The sequence below is a fragment of the Stegastes partitus genome, unplaced genomic scaffold, assembly GCF_000690725.1.
Source record: "Stegastes partitus isolate 25-593 unplaced genomic scaffold, Stegastes_partitus-1.0.2 Scaffold71, whole genome shotgun sequence".
Classification (NCBI taxonomy): domain Eukaryota; kingdom Metazoa; phylum Chordata; class Actinopteri; family Pomacentridae; genus Stegastes; species Stegastes partitus.
The window spans coordinates 183,066-199,915 of NW_007577802.1; the positions used below are offsets into that span (position 1 = coordinate 183,066).

The 16,850-nt window shown below is 39.2% G+C and overlaps 2 protein-coding genes across 5 annotated transcripts in view; one reads left to right on the plus strand and one right to left on the minus strand.

The window, feature by feature from the left end:
* Positions 1 to 933: 933 nt before the first annotated feature.
* Positions 934 to 7,419, plus strand: cfap157 (cilia and flagella associated protein 157). Its single transcript, XM_008276402.1, has 9 exons — positions 934 to 1,097; positions 3,213 to 3,484; positions 4,139 to 4,292; positions 5,216 to 5,483; positions 5,718 to 5,839; positions 5,943 to 6,093; positions 6,180 to 6,322; positions 6,629 to 6,784; positions 7,229 to 7,419. Exons 1-9 carry the CDS (start codon positions 934 to 936, stop codon positions 7,317 to 7,319), a joined length of 1,521 nt encoding a protein of 506 aa, XP_008274624.1. The 3' UTR covers positions 7,320 to 7,419.
* Positions 7,420 to 8,394: 975 nt separating this feature from the next.
* The window catches only part of kank1a (KN motif and ankyrin repeat domains 1a), a 73,679-nt gene continuing 65,223 nt past the window's right edge, over positions 8,395 to 16,850 (minus strand). For all 4 annotated transcript variants that reach the window (XM_008276406.1, XM_008276405.1, XM_008276407.1 and 1 more), the window contains exons 6-12: positions 16,502 to 16,720; positions 15,728 to 15,815; positions 14,444 to 14,663; positions 13,183 to 13,325; positions 11,255 to 11,455; positions 10,801 to 10,899; positions 8,395 to 9,372 (exon numbers count right to left, since the gene is read on the minus strand). In XM_008276406.1, coding sequence (XP_008274628.1) covers positions 9,310 to 9,372; positions 10,801 to 10,899; positions 11,255 to 11,455; positions 13,183 to 13,325; positions 14,444 to 14,663; positions 15,728 to 15,815; positions 16,502 to 16,720 — 1,033 coding nt within the window. In that variant the 3' untranslated portion in view covers positions 8,395 to 9,309. The remainder of the gene's footprint in view (positions 9,373 to 10,800; positions 10,900 to 11,254; positions 11,456 to 13,182; positions 13,326 to 14,443; positions 14,664 to 15,727; positions 15,816 to 16,501; positions 16,721 to 16,850) is intronic.

The following is a 16,850-nucleotide window of genomic DNA, read 5'->3' on the forward strand; positions in this document are numbered from 1 at the left end:
GTTGTCCACAACTACGAATATTAAAACAGAAATAGAAAATGAGTAGCCTACACTGAGTCATTTCCTTTAATATTTTTTTTCAAAGACATAATTCTGCAGCAATAGCCTAAATGTGAACAGTGAAAAAATACACAGACACAGTTATCGACTTGGGAAGTCATTTGAAAGAACTTGATGTTGTGAGGTTCAAACCTATTTTTCATTTGGTTTATTTTGATGATGGACAATTTAACAAAGAACTGCAAAGTGTTACATTGGCCATGAGATTATTATTTTAAAATATTTTAAATACTTCTTTGAGGGGGAAAAAAGGATATTCAGTATCTTTAATTTTTTTTCTTCTTTTAATCACCTCTTACAATCTTTTTTGATGGACTTGCTTTTAAGTGATTTTGTCTGTTTTATTTGATTTCATTTTTGTTCAATTCTTTTTTTCCTTTTATTTATTTACTTATTTAGGTATTTATTTTATTTATTATTATTATTATTTTATCATTATTTGATCATATTCAAAGAACTAAGGTAAATACCAAGACTATTTTAATTATTATTTAATTATTGTTGTTGTATTGTTATTTTGTGGCATTTTGTTTATTTTGTATTTTGTCCTAAATTGTTCCTCATTGTTTGCTGTATTGATGATGCATTCGCGGCTATAGGAGTCCGTAAATTCAATCAACAGGAGGATATTAACCACAGTGAATACTGGCGTATCACAATACTTGAAACATATGATATTAAAATTCAACACCAGTTGAAATGCATGTTATATGTATACAATAGATGTATGTGTATTCAATCCGCATTATCACATTTTTAGCGTGTCGTCAAAGCGTGAGAAGAATGCGTTGTTTCGAGGCATCCCTGAAGGCATCATTGCCTAGCAACGGAGAGTTTCTCCGGCGGAAACTTTAGCCGACTGTTTCTGACAAAATGCCCAAAAAGAAGGAGAAGAACTCCGGCGAGAAACAAGACGAAACCAAGAAAACACCGAAAAAGGATAATTCTGCGACTCCTGCAGTTAAAACCGGTCTTGGCGACAAAGAGAAGGATTTATATCTGACACAGATAAAATATTTGACCGACCAGTTGGAGCAGTGAGTCTGTTTTAAGTTTCCTACGACAACAAAAACGGTTCTCTGTTTAGGAAAACAGGCTATTTAAGTGGGAATAGTGTGATAATAATGTGAAAATATATGCATTATTGTTAGTAAATGTTTTGCAGGAAACTTTTTTTTTTCCAATTTTACATTTAAAAAATCACGTCAGCACAACTAATTAGCATTGTACTTACGTAATGCTGAATGCCAGGTTAGCTTGTCATTTGTTAGCCATGCTAGCACTTTGAAACCAGCATCTGTATTAGTGTGTACACCTGCACCAAGACAACAGACGCTATAACTGAGCTGAACTGATTTAACAGACCACACTAAGACGTTCACTTGCTCTAGTGTCGATGGGGAAAAAAACCCTGTGGTTCCTCTGTGTTATTAAAATGAATGGTAGACACCACAGATGAAGGTAAAATCTTTCCCTAATACTAGTAAATATCACCATGAAACTTCCCCAGTTGATTATTTATGACTGGATAATATTTTGTAGTTTAACGAATAGTCAGTAATGTTATTTATAATATGAAAATTAGGTATTCAACATCTAAAAATACCTTAATTGGTGGTTATGTCTACTATAGAAGTCTGAACATGGTATGAAGACAACTTCAACGTTCAATATTGTTTAATTTTGTTGGCATATTAGTGTGTTTTTAATGTTTTTAATGAGGGTGCTTTGGGCATCTGTTTTTATCATTCAATATACAAAATATATATATATATATTTGCTGTGTTTTTAGAGATAAAATATTCCTCAAATAAAGCTGTGATGATATATGAACAAACCCGTCTGTAAAAACCTTCAGAATATAGATATGGGTAAAAATGAAATGAATAAATCATTCATCCAAACTAAAAGTACTGCACAATCAGTACGTTTAGTTTGGATATCTTGCATGATGTAACGTTTTGAATGCTGGTGTGATATTTATACTTGTGCTTATGTAAAGGATCTGAATCCATCTTCCACTCTGTGATCGTAGCACTTTAATTACTGTATTTAGAACCTTTTCTATTTAAAAAAAATACAGCAGGAAGTTGTGGCTGTATCATTAAAGAAGAATACATTTAGGTGGAAGAAACATCATAAAAAAATACCTCAGTCATTCCCCAGAAATCATAGTTTGGTGTATCTAAGTGCTCCTTAAGTGGAGATTTCTGGCTCATAGTATGGTAAAAACAAACAAACAAACAAACAAATAAACCAAAAACAAAGTCATTTTCCATCCATCCATTATCTATACACTGCTTAATCCTCACTAGGGTCATGGGGGGCTGGAGCCTATCCCAGCCGACCCTGGACAGGTCGCCAGTCTATCACAGGGCTACACTTAGAGACAGACAACCAAGCACACTCACATTCACACCTACGGACAATTTAGAATCACCAATTAACCTCAACATGGTTTTGGACTGTGTGGAAGGAAGCCGGAGAACCCGAAGAGAACCCACGCTGCACGGGGAGAACATACAAACTCCACGCAGAAAGATCCCAGGTGTCCTCACCGGGACGCGAACCGGCGACCCTCTTGCTGTGAGGCAACAGTGCTAACCACCGAGCCACCAGTCATTTTGTCATTTTGTAACTCATTTTATAAATGTATTATAATTGAAATCTACAGAAGTAAAGAGACAAAGTGAAGCAAAAATAAACACCTAAATGTGTATTTTGAACATTTTCTTTCCACAAGTCTTAAATAAAACATATTTTGAAAGCAAATAAAAAATATCTGAATTGACCACTGCATGAAAAAAACTCTTACAACACTTATAATATCACCATGCAGAATTATTGGTACCCTGAAGTCAAAATAAGTGCACTTTACACCAGGTTGGATCACAGTTCACCAGGGTGCTCCTACAGTTTTTGGTGACCCCTACTTCTTAGGTTAAGTTCCCTTCAGTCACATCAAAGTGCTAAAATGAACTGAAAATCCTTACATACTTCTTTTGAGTGGCTTTCACTAAATCTGTCAAATCAAATGTAATACCAGTATTCTAAAATTCACCTTAATACACATGTGGGAGGTGGAAATGTGCTTTAAATCCAGAAGGCAGAAACAGTGAATCACTAAAGAGACTGTCCTGTTCCTCTCCCAGATATCAGCTGAAATGTGAGGAACTTGAAAGGCAGAAGAAACACTTAATCTCACAGAGCAGCACACTGGAGACGGAGAAGAAGGACATAGTTGAGTACCTGAAACGCTCCCTGCTGGAGAAGGAGGACGAGGTGGACGAGCTGTCGGATCGGCTGGAGAATCAGCGACAGGCAGCGGATCAGGATAAAGAAGCTCTGCAGCTGCAGCACAGCCAGCAGAGGCAGGAGCTCCAAGAGCGACTGGATGAACTTATGAAAGAAAACCTGACACTTGGTGAGAGAATAAAACCATAACTACTCGAATTAAAAGAGCTGATCTATTTATTGTAAATGACCATTTCTTAATTACTGTACATTGGTCAGATTTTTAGGTACTATTTAATGCTATTGTTTATTTTTTAATGCACCTCTGCTTCACTGCATTACAGAAATAAATAATTAAGTTATAATGTCATGTAATGTACAATTTACTGCCTCACAGAAATAAATAGATTTTTTTTAGAATTATTATAAATATTTGACACGCAAAACCTCCTACACATTACATTACATGGCAATAATGAACAGTAGGAAGTAAGTCTGATTCCCTCACTTGCTATTAGGCTCATGGTATCCTGGACTGCATCATATTAAAGTGTTCCTAATATTTTTCTCTATTCCATTAATATATATTTCCTATTTTTACGTCTATATAGTCCTGTGAACTCATTGTTTAACATGATAGACAGAGGAGAATATAGCTGCTCTGTTTAAGAACCTACAGCTTCCACAAACTAAACACCGCAACAACAAACTAACAGGTGAAGTTAAACTTCAGTGAGCAAAGCCAAAGGGTGAAATATTTGCAGAAAAAAACTGTACGAAATCAAAAACTGGACTCCCAATGTAATCTAGATTCTCCTTTCCTCTTCTCCTCCTTTCCTCCCAGAGGAGAAACTTTCTAGTCTGGAGGAGTTTCAGAGGCAGAAGGAGGAGCTGACGTCCAACATGGAGTCTCTGGAGAAGCAGCTGGAGGATCAGAAAGAGAAGCACAAAGACGACGTTCACAACCTGGAGATGAAAGTTCTGCTGGAAAAGAGGAGGTCGAGTTTACTTAACTTGTTCTATCAGTGATTGTAGCCAGTTGTAGAGTCTAACTAAATGCATTTACTCAAGTACTTATGTACAAATTTAAAGTAATTTACACGATTATTTCCAGTTTATTCAGTTTAATTGTTGTACTTCACTTCATCTCAAAGGCGAATGGTTTTTACTCCACTACATTTGTCTGACAGCCTTAGTTAGAAGTCACTGTTTAGATTCCACATTCTTGATTTTAAAATCACATATCTCCGAATGTGGTGATATTGAAAAGCTTTGTGATAACCTGAAGGATTTATTGTTCCTTTACGGGATGAGAAACTTTCTAAGCTAAATAAACTATTTAACAACCCTCTTGGATTAGCTGAAAATACAAAACTAAAAAAATTGCTGTTTTTTCTGAGCTCACAAAAAACTGTCTTCTTTCAAAAGGCCGCAACACTACAAATGTACAGAAAATGATGCATTCCTGTACATTAAACTACAACCAGCAGCATATAAAGTAGTAATTAGCTCAAGCTTAAACATCTACAACTTTGCAGTAATATGAATCTCAAAACATTACATATCACAGTAAAACACTGACGGACTATTTAACTGCACAATCAATGCTTTTACTTATGTAATGTTTTAAATGCTTGACTTTTACTTACTAGTAAAATACTAGAGTATTTTCAGTGTGGCATTAATACTTTTGCTTACGTAAAGGATCTGAATCTGTCTTCCGCTCTCTGATCATAGCACTTCAATTACTGTATTCAGAGCCTTTTCTATTTAAAAATGCAGCGGGAAGTTGTGGCCATATCATTAATAAAAATCACATCTAAGTGTAAGAAACATCAGTAAAACATACCTCAGTCATTCACCAGAAGTGAACATTAGTTTCACCTCCGTGTCTCTTCTTCCTCCTGTTCCTCGACAAAAGACTGGAGAAGGAGATGGAGAGCCATGTGGCGGCGATGGCGGCTGAAGTGCAGCGGCTGGTGGACCAGAAGCTTCCTGAGACGACCAGGTCGGTGCTGCAGGAGAACGTGGAGGTGAAGAACCGTCTTGGCCTGCTGTCAGAGCAGACGCAGGTCCTGATGGAGGAGAACGCTGCCCTGAAGGGTCGCAAGGGTCGGCTCAGTGTGGACGTGGACATCCTGGAACAAATGCTGAGCGAGACGTCACGCACGAGCTGCATCCGCAAGAAGGTAAGAGAACAACTTTATGGATCACAACCTTGTAGCTGTAGGAGCTCTTCAAGTAATGCATCGAAACTGGGCCGTCTGAAGATCCATACGGTAGTTTTATACATTAGTTTTGAAAGTTTTTTTTAATTAACTTTAGTTAGTTTAGATAAGCCAGTCCTTCCTGTGCCTTGTTTCTAAACTGAAAAAGAATTGAGCCACTGAAAACAACATAAATCAGCATCTTCTCTCCATCAGGCGGTGGAGCAGCTCACAGAAAAGTGTCAGCAGCTGCAAACAGAACAGAAAGACTGGATTCAACAGCTCCAGCAGCTTCGCACTGAACACACAGCAGTCCTGGCTGAGGTGGAGGAGCTCAGGTCAGCGTTTATGCTGAACTATTCATAACATATGCATTTAAACCAGGAGACTCCTGATCTGCAGTCAGATGCTACACGACTGAGATCTACTTCCTGTTTGCAGACAGAACCGGGCCTTGGTGTCGGAGCAGTGCAGTAAAAACAGAGCCGAGGTGAGTCGTCTGGAGGTGGCGCTGCAGGAGGAGAGGAGGAGGAGGAGCAGGATGAAGAGCATCATGCAGGAAGCGGCTGACACTCTCAGACAAGCCCTGATGGTAAAACACACTGACCCTAACCGTGCTCATGTCAAGGTTTGTTTCTGCCTCAAACATTTTCCTGATGTTGGCTCGGTTCCCTGCAGGAGGCGCCGACCGATCAGGACTCAGAGCAGAAGAGGCTGATGCAGAAGCTGCTGGTGGTTTTGGACAGATGCAAGTTCACCAGCTCCACCGCAGAGAGCGACCAACTGAATGAGCTGCAGAACTCCGACTCTGCAGCAGCCAAGTAATGAAATCAGCTGCTCACAGGATGCTTGGATGCAAACAGTCAACTACATATGAAATTGTTCAGTGACTGTAATATGCTTGAATCCACATTTAACGGTAATTTTTTAGGAGACGTTTTAGTGATTTGGTCACAACAAAGGAGTCAAAAGCTGAGAAAGGCAGCTCACCATCACAGTGAAAACACTAAATGCTTCATTAGTAAACCAGTGGCGGCTTTGAAGGAACTGTTGTACTGTCAGTGTTAAACCAAACTGAGAACAACTTGAAACGCTCCATCTTTGTCATCCTTCTTGTGTCTTTACAGAAAATTAACTCTGGACCCAGAGTTGAGTTTCCAGCTCCAGCTGGCCCGCTACAGGCCCGGAGACCTCGGCTTTATCCCCCGTCCTGCACCCAAACACAAAACCACGCTCTCCAGGACGGGACTTATGTCCAGCAGCACCCATGTTCCTCTGTACAGGTTTGTTAGAAGATCACTCAGAGTCCTTCATAAGCACCGCTGAGTTAGAAAGGTTGTTATTATTTTAGAGAAAAATGACCTGAAAGTCTTCATCCATTTGTTATTTCAGAGATTTGACTTTACTGATGCATTTTGATATTTCAGGACTTCAGTCACAAACTAATGGTTTGAAAGTTAACACAAGTCGAGGTAATTATAGGAGCTCCAGGAGACACAAACTTGTCTTTTTAGGACAGAACGCCAGAATTCCTTCCAGTGAAAAACTCAAGATTACAATCACATTAAAGACTGAGACGCTGCACAGACACAAGAGAAAGTAGTGATTTTCACAAATTTTACAATAATTGTAGATGGTGATTTCAGGTTGTTGGTTTTTTTAAATGTGCTTTTTAAAAACACTGCTGAGGACAAACAGTCTGTATGTTTTGTGTCTCTTTCACTCAGGAAACCTTCCAGTCAGAAGACGCTCAGCTCTGTCAACCTGACCGACTCTGCTGTCGGATTCTTGATCTCCAAACACTCCAAACTCAAATGACAAAAACTCATTTCCAGCAGCACTGTCGACATCTTTATGTCAGAGCAAAAACTATATTTCGAAGATAGACTGTCGTGACCTATTGTCCTTTGCAAAATAAACAAATACGTATTTATTTCGTGATGTAACTGTCTCAGTTATCTAAATACTGTAAATTAATCTGGAAGTTATCAAATCTGCAATATCCTGCAACAGGGCAGTTTCTGAGCTTTCTAGCCGACATTATTTCCTGACATTTAAACATATAAAACAGAACTGACTGTTTCACTCTGCGACAATCTAAGGTGTAGGCCAAAAAAAACTGATTTAAAAACAGCTCTGAAGCGAGGACGTTTCATTTAGTTAAACATCCGTTTCCTCAATTGTTCAGATGCAAAGAGAGAAGTCGAAGAAAGAAATCGAGAGCATATAAAATGAGAAACTGTCAACTGGACTGACCCTGAACTGTCAGAGTGAATTCATATTATTAAAAAAAATCTTTCAGCAGGGCATTGATCAGCCCGTTTCGATTTTATGAATGAAACTCTCAACCAGCCGTTCATTAGAGCAGCTGTTCTGTTCTTTAGGTGATTTTTAAAAATAAACTGTTTACTGGTATTAAAAGTGAATTATTGTTGTTTCAGTTCATTCTGCTTAAATGAATTTTTTTTTTTACAACTTCTTTTGCTTCATGTGATATTGTTTTGTATGTTTCTGTGTCTTGGGGTGAAATGCTGTTTTGTGGCTGTTTTTCACGATTTTCCTTAAGTTTAAATAATAAATCGGATTTTTTTAAAAAGCAGATAAATCTGCAGTTTTGATTTTTATTCTGATTAATTATTTATTCTTTTGCATTAAAACATGACTTTTATGAATATGTAGCTAATTGCTGGATATTTTCCTTTTGCCTTTGGAAATAAATAAAATAAAATGAGCAGAATAAAATGATTTTTTTCCTGCTCCACAGACATGAAGATCTATTCAGAGCTGCAGCTTTCCCTCCAACATGAAAACCAAAAGATTTTCATCATGACGGTAAGAAACAAGTCTATTGACTGTGTGATCATTTAGCAGCGAAGACTCAGAGCCAGAGGACTTTTTTTTATGATTTAGACTCTTTAATTGATGTTTATTGTTACATGGCAAAGTTTCAGGCACTTCAATCCTCATTGGAAGATGAAAGTCAGTACCTTAATGAATACTAGAGGAGGACAGACAGCTTATATTACACATGAGAGACAGAGAGAAAGAAACTGGACACAAAGACGAAAAGGAGAATAACTAGACTCTATGACCACCGTATGTACAATGAAATACATATCTGCATTAAAAACTATACTTTGATAAATATATAACTTCATGGATCGTTAAGTAGGAAATATTCAAAATACTGTGATTCTTCTTTTTAAATAGATACAAAGGATTTGTATAAAAGTACAATTTGTCCAGTCTAGGTCACGCCTATTCGACGATGCATCCGTCCACGTGAGTTGTAGTGAAGAGCTGGATGTGGAGATGTCGAGGCGAGCGATATATACAGGAAATGTTTCCTCTAACGTGGGTGGATGATTCTCCATCTGCTGATGTACTCACAAAATAAAAAGAAAAAAAAAATCACCAATGAAGATGTGTTGGTGCTCTTAAATGATCAACACTGAGCTTTCAAAATAAGAAAAAAAAAGGAGAAAACTTGAAAAAAAAGGAAAGAAAAGATGGAAAAAAACACCATGGCATTTCTTAGTTGACTTTGTGTCCATGTTGGTCTGAACTCTGGTGGTCTGCTGATTCTTTCAGCCCCAGTCTGACGGGACTCGAGGCACCAGCTGGTTACATTCATGTTCGAAGGGCACTTTGGGCTCGTCGTGGAGGCAGGTGTGCTCATAAATAACAGTTATTTCCAGAAATCTCATTGGTTGGTTGGTTGGGATTCAGTCCCTCAGCTAGCTGTGGGTAAAGGCGTCGTTCAGCGAGGACCGATAGCAGCGCAGGGTTTCAGGGCAGAGGAGGCCGACTAGTCAAACATGCTCCTCCGAGTGGGACTCGGTGAGGTTTTTCTGCCGAGTCGAGGCGTTCCCTGGTAGAAAGACACGAACACAAACACGTGAATGGATCAGCGTTTATTTAAGCACGAATATAGACGGAGTGGGGAGCTTCAAGGTGTTTTAGGGAGAATTCTTCCTCAGAAATTTAAGGTTTAAGGGTAGAGGAGCACATACAGTTATATATACAACTATATTTATGACCTTCAATTAAAGAAAAGGCAAAATTCACAATAGACACTCAAATAACTAGAAACTGAAAAAAGCAATAATAAATAAACATTTGCTAAATTCTAATTTGGTGAAATAAGACATTGCTTTTGAATTGTGGTTGAAAAGAATTATATATTTTTTAAAACTTTCCCAGACAAATGAGAGCACTTTGCTGATTTGCAGTGAAATCATAATAGCTGTCAACAGGAGCAGAAGTCTGATGGAGAGTTACAGAAAACACTTGATTGCAGTGATTGGCTCAAAGGGTTGTTCAACTAAATATTAGTTTATGGATCCCATCATGTTTGTTTGCTTGTTTTGTTGTTGTTGTTTTAAAAAACAATATTTCTGTTGAACCACAATTCAAAAGCAATGTTATGATTTCCATTAAATGTTTATTTATTATTACTTTTGTCAATTTCAGCATATTTCAGTGACAGCTGTTTTTTTCCTTCTTTATTGGCAGGGTATGAATACATTTGAGGACGACTGTATGCTTTCCACATTTAACCCCCTGAACCCCAAGCAGTTTGTGGGCATTTTTCCCCCCATCCTGTCACATTTTTACTCACACCTAATTTTTCACTTCAATGTAAAATCCTGCACCTCTAAAGTCTAGGAGTTGAGAAAATCCAAAAATGTGTTGACTAGAATTTCTTTAAATATTATTATTAAAAAAACAAACAAACCTGTAACTGCCCACAGGTTTGGCCAATACTAGAGAAAGGTACTACATATAAGTATTCCACAATTTACATTTTTAATTTGCTGTAATACTTGCCACCTATCTACTCCATGTAAACAACCTGCAGTTCAGCCGTAAAGTTCCTGTGTTTTTCTCACTGTCTCACTGAGTCAGTCGTTGCTTTGTTGGCTTTTTTTTTTTTTTTTACAGAATATGGTACAAAAGGTTTTATTGTTGACAATTTTTTTCAATGACACAAGTAGAAATAAAGTGATTATGATAAATTATCCTGATTTCAAGCTAAGATTTGGTGACGTTTTCCAACATAATGGGATGTAATGCATGATTAGTTCAAGGACTGCTGGAAAGTTGAATATCTATTGTTTTTTTCTGTTTTCATATTCTGGCTCTGTTAAATAGTGTCATTTTGGTTTCTTCTTCTTTATTTATTTTATTAAAAGACAGCATGCCTTTAAAGCTGCCAGTGGATTTTGTGGTGCAGACTGTTAAATCACTCTGAGGATATTTAGTGATTGTGGATTGTAGAGATAAAAGTGACACTTACGGGTGACTGGGCTTTGGAGAAGTTGACGTGTGCATAAAGTAACACTGCGATGTCTTTGTGTCCTGCTTCCAGAGCGATGGACAGAGCGTTACTCTCATCCTGGAGGAAGGGGAGGAAAGATGGTCAACATGGGACAAAGATAAGAAAAACTGAAATAAGTTACAATAAGTTATACACAGTTATTAGCAACAACAAATTTGGTGCCAATTATAGCAGATTTACTGTGTATCATAATTTACTATTAAATCCAACATCCCAACTCACTAAACTTACCACAAACATGCTCCAGCTAAAGTATCATATAACATAAACACAGAAAAACTCAAATACAATCTTAATTTGTAATATTTTGGTTGGAGAAATTGTAGTTGTTCACCGCATCCTGCTGTAAAAACCGACTGTTCTGTGTGTAAAGACATCTGAACCCAGATGAGTCTCTTCCTGAGGTACTCACACTGTCGCTGAGCGTGGCGTCGCAGCCGGGTTGGGCCAGCAGCAGTTTGACGATCTCCACGTGTCCGTGTTCGCTGGCGCACATCAGCGCCGTGGAGCCTTCGTCGTCCTGGATGTTGACGTCGGCGCCGTGACCCAGCAGCGCCCGGACCATGTCCATCCTGCCGTGACTGACTGCCAGCATCAGCCCCGTCTGACCAGCCTGCAACAGGGAGAAGAGGTTTCACAACCTAACATCTATCTGCAGCCTGTTTAGGTAAAGATGAGGCCTTTCAACTTTTAAAAAGCTTTTTGAGTGACAAGAGGCTGCTGCTTCTCCATGTAATAAATCCTTTAACACAGTTTAGGTTCATTTATGGTTTGAAGCTGCTCTGTGGGGTAAGATTTTAACACAGACACACTAATTCTGTAAAACTGATCAATAGAAATTAAATAGAAAAACTAAATAGAAAATAAACTAATTGGACAAAGTAGGGCTACTACTAAAACTAAAGACGGCCATTTTCCAGTTAATGACATTGTTTTGTTTTAATGTTTAAATATTGTATAAACGTGTACTTGTATATTTGATGTATTTGGGTTTTGGTCTTTTGGTTGGATAAAACAAGTTATTTTGAGAAATCACGAGGATCTAATGCTAATTTTAGAGATAATAAAAACAAAAATTAGCTGAGTCACACAGTACTTTTAAACACTGAAGCACAAATTATGTTTCAAACAAACAGACTGAAATACCACAAATTCATTCTAGAAAACTCTACAGATCAAAGTGCTGAACCAAACCATAACCACCTGCGAGGCTTTCTCCTAATAAATTACACAATTGAATCCAAATAATAAAAGCAGTGCTCCCCCATAACAACTGCATCTATGTCAGAAAAGATTATTACCTCTAAAATGTGACACAAACTCTGGTAAATAAAGTCCATGTCTCACTTTCAAAAACAGTTACTTCCATTTACCACTTGGTGTCACCAAAGTACATGTTTTCCTTCAAGAAGGCATCCAACCTCTGAAAAACACATCTGCAGCTTTAGTTGAATTTGTGTTTCTGTATGTGTTTACTAGTGAATAACGAAAAGACCGAGACAAGAAGTTCTCATGTCAAGCATTTTAAGGCAAAACATTGCTTTCTCATGCACTGGTTCATTTAGAAATTTAAAATCTTTTGCTTCCATGCATGTCTTTTTTCAGACTAGTGGAAAGAAGACATCAATAACACACATATTTTTCCCCCCGTATTTTACCACTTACTCTATTTTCATATGCAAATTTCAACTATAAAACTCATCTTTAACGACTAAAATTAGTTTTTGCTTCTACTCTGAGACAAATAACCACTTCAGCACCACTTACATACAACAAACCTTCCAGTTTCATGAATGTCTATATTCAGAGGGGGTTTGTTCATTTACACGTGACAACCTTTTTCCTAGAACATTGTATTCCCTGAAAAAAATGGCAAAAATGTTTTGTTTTCGGGCTGTTGACAAACATTTTCTGATTTTACGGCGTAATCGGTAAAAACCTTGAACTCTAATGCGTCAACCAAATGAAGGAAGAATTTTGAAGCTGGCGTTCTGCAATGTTCAGAATTCTGTTCTGGATGCAAATTATTTAATTGTAGAATGCCTCATTAGCATATTAAAACCTAACATTTCTGAGCACTTGTAATCCTACATATCACTGTTTTATTGTACATAATCATCCAGGTAACATTAATGGTGACATGGTGATGTTTCTCCCCATAAATCATCTTTAATGTTGCTGTTGTGTCCAAGTGGATTTAATCTGTAGTGTTTTATTTTGCAGTCAGTCAGCCTGTTTGGTCGTCGTGACCTTCATCTTCCGGCTAACTGAAACCTAAACTCAGCCCGTTTGCTGCTGCAGCCTGCTGCCGCCTCTTGACCTCCGACCTCCAGCTCTGACCTGACTGGCTCGGGCGTTGACGTCGCCCTTGCTGAAGAGCTCCTCCACGATCCGCATGTCTTTAGGCGTCTCCACGGCTGCGAGCGCGGCGAGCATGATGGGCGTGTACCCCGCCTTGTTCTGCTGGTTCACGTTACACACATCTGAAACACAACACAGCAGCAGCAGTTTAAAGCAGCTCCAGGGTGAATTTTTTTCCATCCTGGGTGGTCTGAGGGGGAATCAAACCCTTCAGACTGTGATTGACTCGTCACTGTCGCCGCCTGTCAGTCAACAACACAATAATGTACACGGCCTTGTGTCAGGCCTGTGATGCTGCAGTCAATCACACTCCTGTGACCACGATGCATTGTCTGCACCCTGCACAGCTCATCCTTTACTGTCAGCCTTTTCAGTCTTGAAGCTTCGCACAGGCACCAAAAAAAAAAAAGAAAACCTTGAGACATCAGAGCCGGGATGGAAGTGCAGCGAGGGGAGGCCTTAAGGAACTGGGACGGAGCGAGGACAAAGGCTACAATGGGAACAGGGGGGTGGATATGCTGTCACGGAGCACAAGGACACAAAAGGCCGAGCAGACAAAAGGCTTTTGGAGCAGCGAGTGGCCGGGACCTCATCGCAGTCTATTGAGGCTTCAGAGGGATCGCTGCATGGATGTATCAGCATGTGTGAGGAGGAAACTCGCTGGAGCACGTTAAAAAACAAGTTCACTCTTTTCCTGTTCAGCTTCTGAGCAGCAGCTCGACACATCAGAGTGCATTAGTGTCCTCTTTATTTCCTTTTACTTGTGAGGTTTTCTGGCTTCTTGGTAGCTGTACAAATATTACATATTACATTATGAACCACAGTATAAGAGCTACAGCTGACTCTATGTGCCATTCTTAAAGTTTACTGATACTAATGTATTATTTAAAGGTGACAGCAGAGATAAAGAGGAGACTTTCTGCAGTAACCTAACTAAAGATTACAACAAAGAGAAGAAACCGAGGCTTCTGGAGGTCTGATAAAGCAGCCAGTAAAAGGCAAACAAAAAACAAAACCTTGGCTGCACTTTTAAACAACATTCATGATCCCAAGCTTTAATAAATCAGGAGGCTTTCAAACATTTTAGAATGACTAGACAAGAGGGATTCCTTTCAACTTACTCATCACCATCAAGAACAAAGCACACAAACATTTAGCTCTCCTTTGTGGCCACATGACGACAAGAAAACGCTTCTCAAAACTACATTTTTCCTATCTGTCATCACCCCACAGCTCTCACCTGCATCCAGCAGCTTCTTCACCACCAGGAAGTTGGAGTGCGACACGCTGTAGTGCAGCGCCGTGTTGCCGTTGCCGTCGGCCATGTTGACGATGTGGCGCAGCACGGCGGGCGACACGGCCCCGAAGGCGCCCAGGTAGTCCTCCACCATCGCCGCCACCGCCGCCTTCTGGCTGGACACACGGAACCACTCGTGCTGCACCGTGTTGAGGCAGGCTCTCTGTGGAGGCAGCAGGTGATTATCGACACAAAATAAACCAAATATCTGGCGTTTAAAGTCACTGAGAGGAATGTAAGCTGCTGGAAATATGCTATAAAGTTCAACACGATTTCACAAGTGGGTAATTTTATCTACAGGGATCCAGACTAGTCGGCTATTATTCCAAAAAAAGACAGTAGGCCGTGCACATCACCCAGGCTCCGTATAAATACAGTAAAACTCCAGCGAGCCTGCACAATTAAACCATCATGACTTCTAAATTAACATAAACAACTGCAATATCAACATTCAGAATCAGTGCTCTGCTCGTACAACCTCTGCTCCAAATCAAATCAAGTGTTTCCCAAACTAACAGCCAGCCACCAGGGAGCGATCCAGATGTTTTTGCTTCACTTTTGGGAGCTTTCATGCAGCTGTGGACGCTCTCCTGCAGCGACAGCCGGAGCAACATGAATGCTGCGGCTGCAGCCCAGAGTAGAGGAGTGATTTACAGCAGAGGGCAGACGGAGAAAACAAAAAACAAATGTGTTTGGAGCAGATGGTGAAGAGACGTTCCCTAAAAACAGATCATCATTCGTTGTTTGGAAGCGTTTCAATTCAGGGCAAGAACAAATCATACACAAAGAGTGCAGGAGATTTGCGCTTTTGTCGCAAAGCAACACAACTAACTTGTTCAACCACCTGAAAAGACACCAATGGATCCCCCGTGATCGTCTCAGATATTCACAACATAACAACCGTATCACACAACATCGACAAGATGAAATAGTGAAACAAGGAAGGGGCCCTTTGTTTACATTTATTTTACATGAAAATTTATAACATTTTAGGATAAAATAAGGTAACCAAGGAAAGTATCGTGCAACTAAACGAATTACATTATAATTTAACGAGTTGATTTCCAGTGAAAATGTGAAAAACTTTGCATTAACCAGCCAACATTTGTCAGCAAGGACTATGAAAACCAGTCAGACTCTAAGTTTTATATTGTTAAATGTTATTCTTCAGTTTTGCATAGTAGAACATAGAGCAGATTGTACTGCATGATAAAAACAAGTCCTCACCAGATCTTTACTGCTCACAGCTTTGGCATCACTGAGGTGAGTTTTGAGAACGTTGCACGCAGCCAGCATCTTCTCACTCAGCTCATACCTTTGGATGAAAGTCAAACACAAGCACCAACCATTATTTTAAACATCTAAATAATCAGAGGCAACAATCCAAACAGAAAAATTGACAAAGTGAAACTGCAACTGATTTTTATAAGCGCATGTTGCAATTATCGTACCTTATTTAGATGCTGCATTTATATATTCTTATATTATTATTCTGCAAGTCATCTAATGTGTCTGAGGTGAAACTGAAGACTAATGATTAACTGTGGTTGCGTTTTACTGTCCTCTGTGTGCTCTCTTTTACACTTGTTTAAAGACAAACAGTGCTGCTCAGTTTATCCACTTTATTAATGTGACTGTTGCAGATATTTGTCCATAATTACAGTCAAACAAACTTGAACTCAAATGCTACTGATGCACCTTCGGTAGAAATGTAAACAGGTAAAAGATTGTCATTAAGCAACCAAGTAAACAAAGTGGGCTTCTGCTGGATCTCTTCCTTGGTGCTAAAAATGTGCTAATGCTATATCTACCTGTATAAGCTTGAGCTTTAAACACTCATAAAATAAGCTAAAAAATAACAAATAGCTTCTACAAGCTTGTCTGCACACTCACGCAGCTTTATGAATCCTTGCAAAATGAAAACAGTACTGCTGCAGAGTATTTATGCGTCCCATGTGCCATCTGAAAACAGTAAACGAGACTTCATTTCCTTATACCCACCTCTCTCTCGTCTCCTGCTTCTCTGAACTTTCCTCGTCGTCCTTCTTATCCACGTCCTCGGCTCCCTCTGGCTGGAACTCCTCCCTGCTGCTCTTTCCCTCTACTTTCTTGTATTCCTCTTTTCCTCCAAACTCCTTCTCCTCGTCCTCGTCTTCCTCCTCCGACCCAGAGGAGCTGCTGTCCTCCGAGCTCGAGTCATCGCTTGATGTAGTTTCGTATCTGGACCATACGGGGGCGACAAAGGCACAGAGACTTGAAGACTCAGGTGTTTGCATTTAAAAAAAAAAAAAGAAAAGAAAGAAAGCCCGTAGCGGCTCAGATTTCATGACATTTACATGCAACTTGCTCT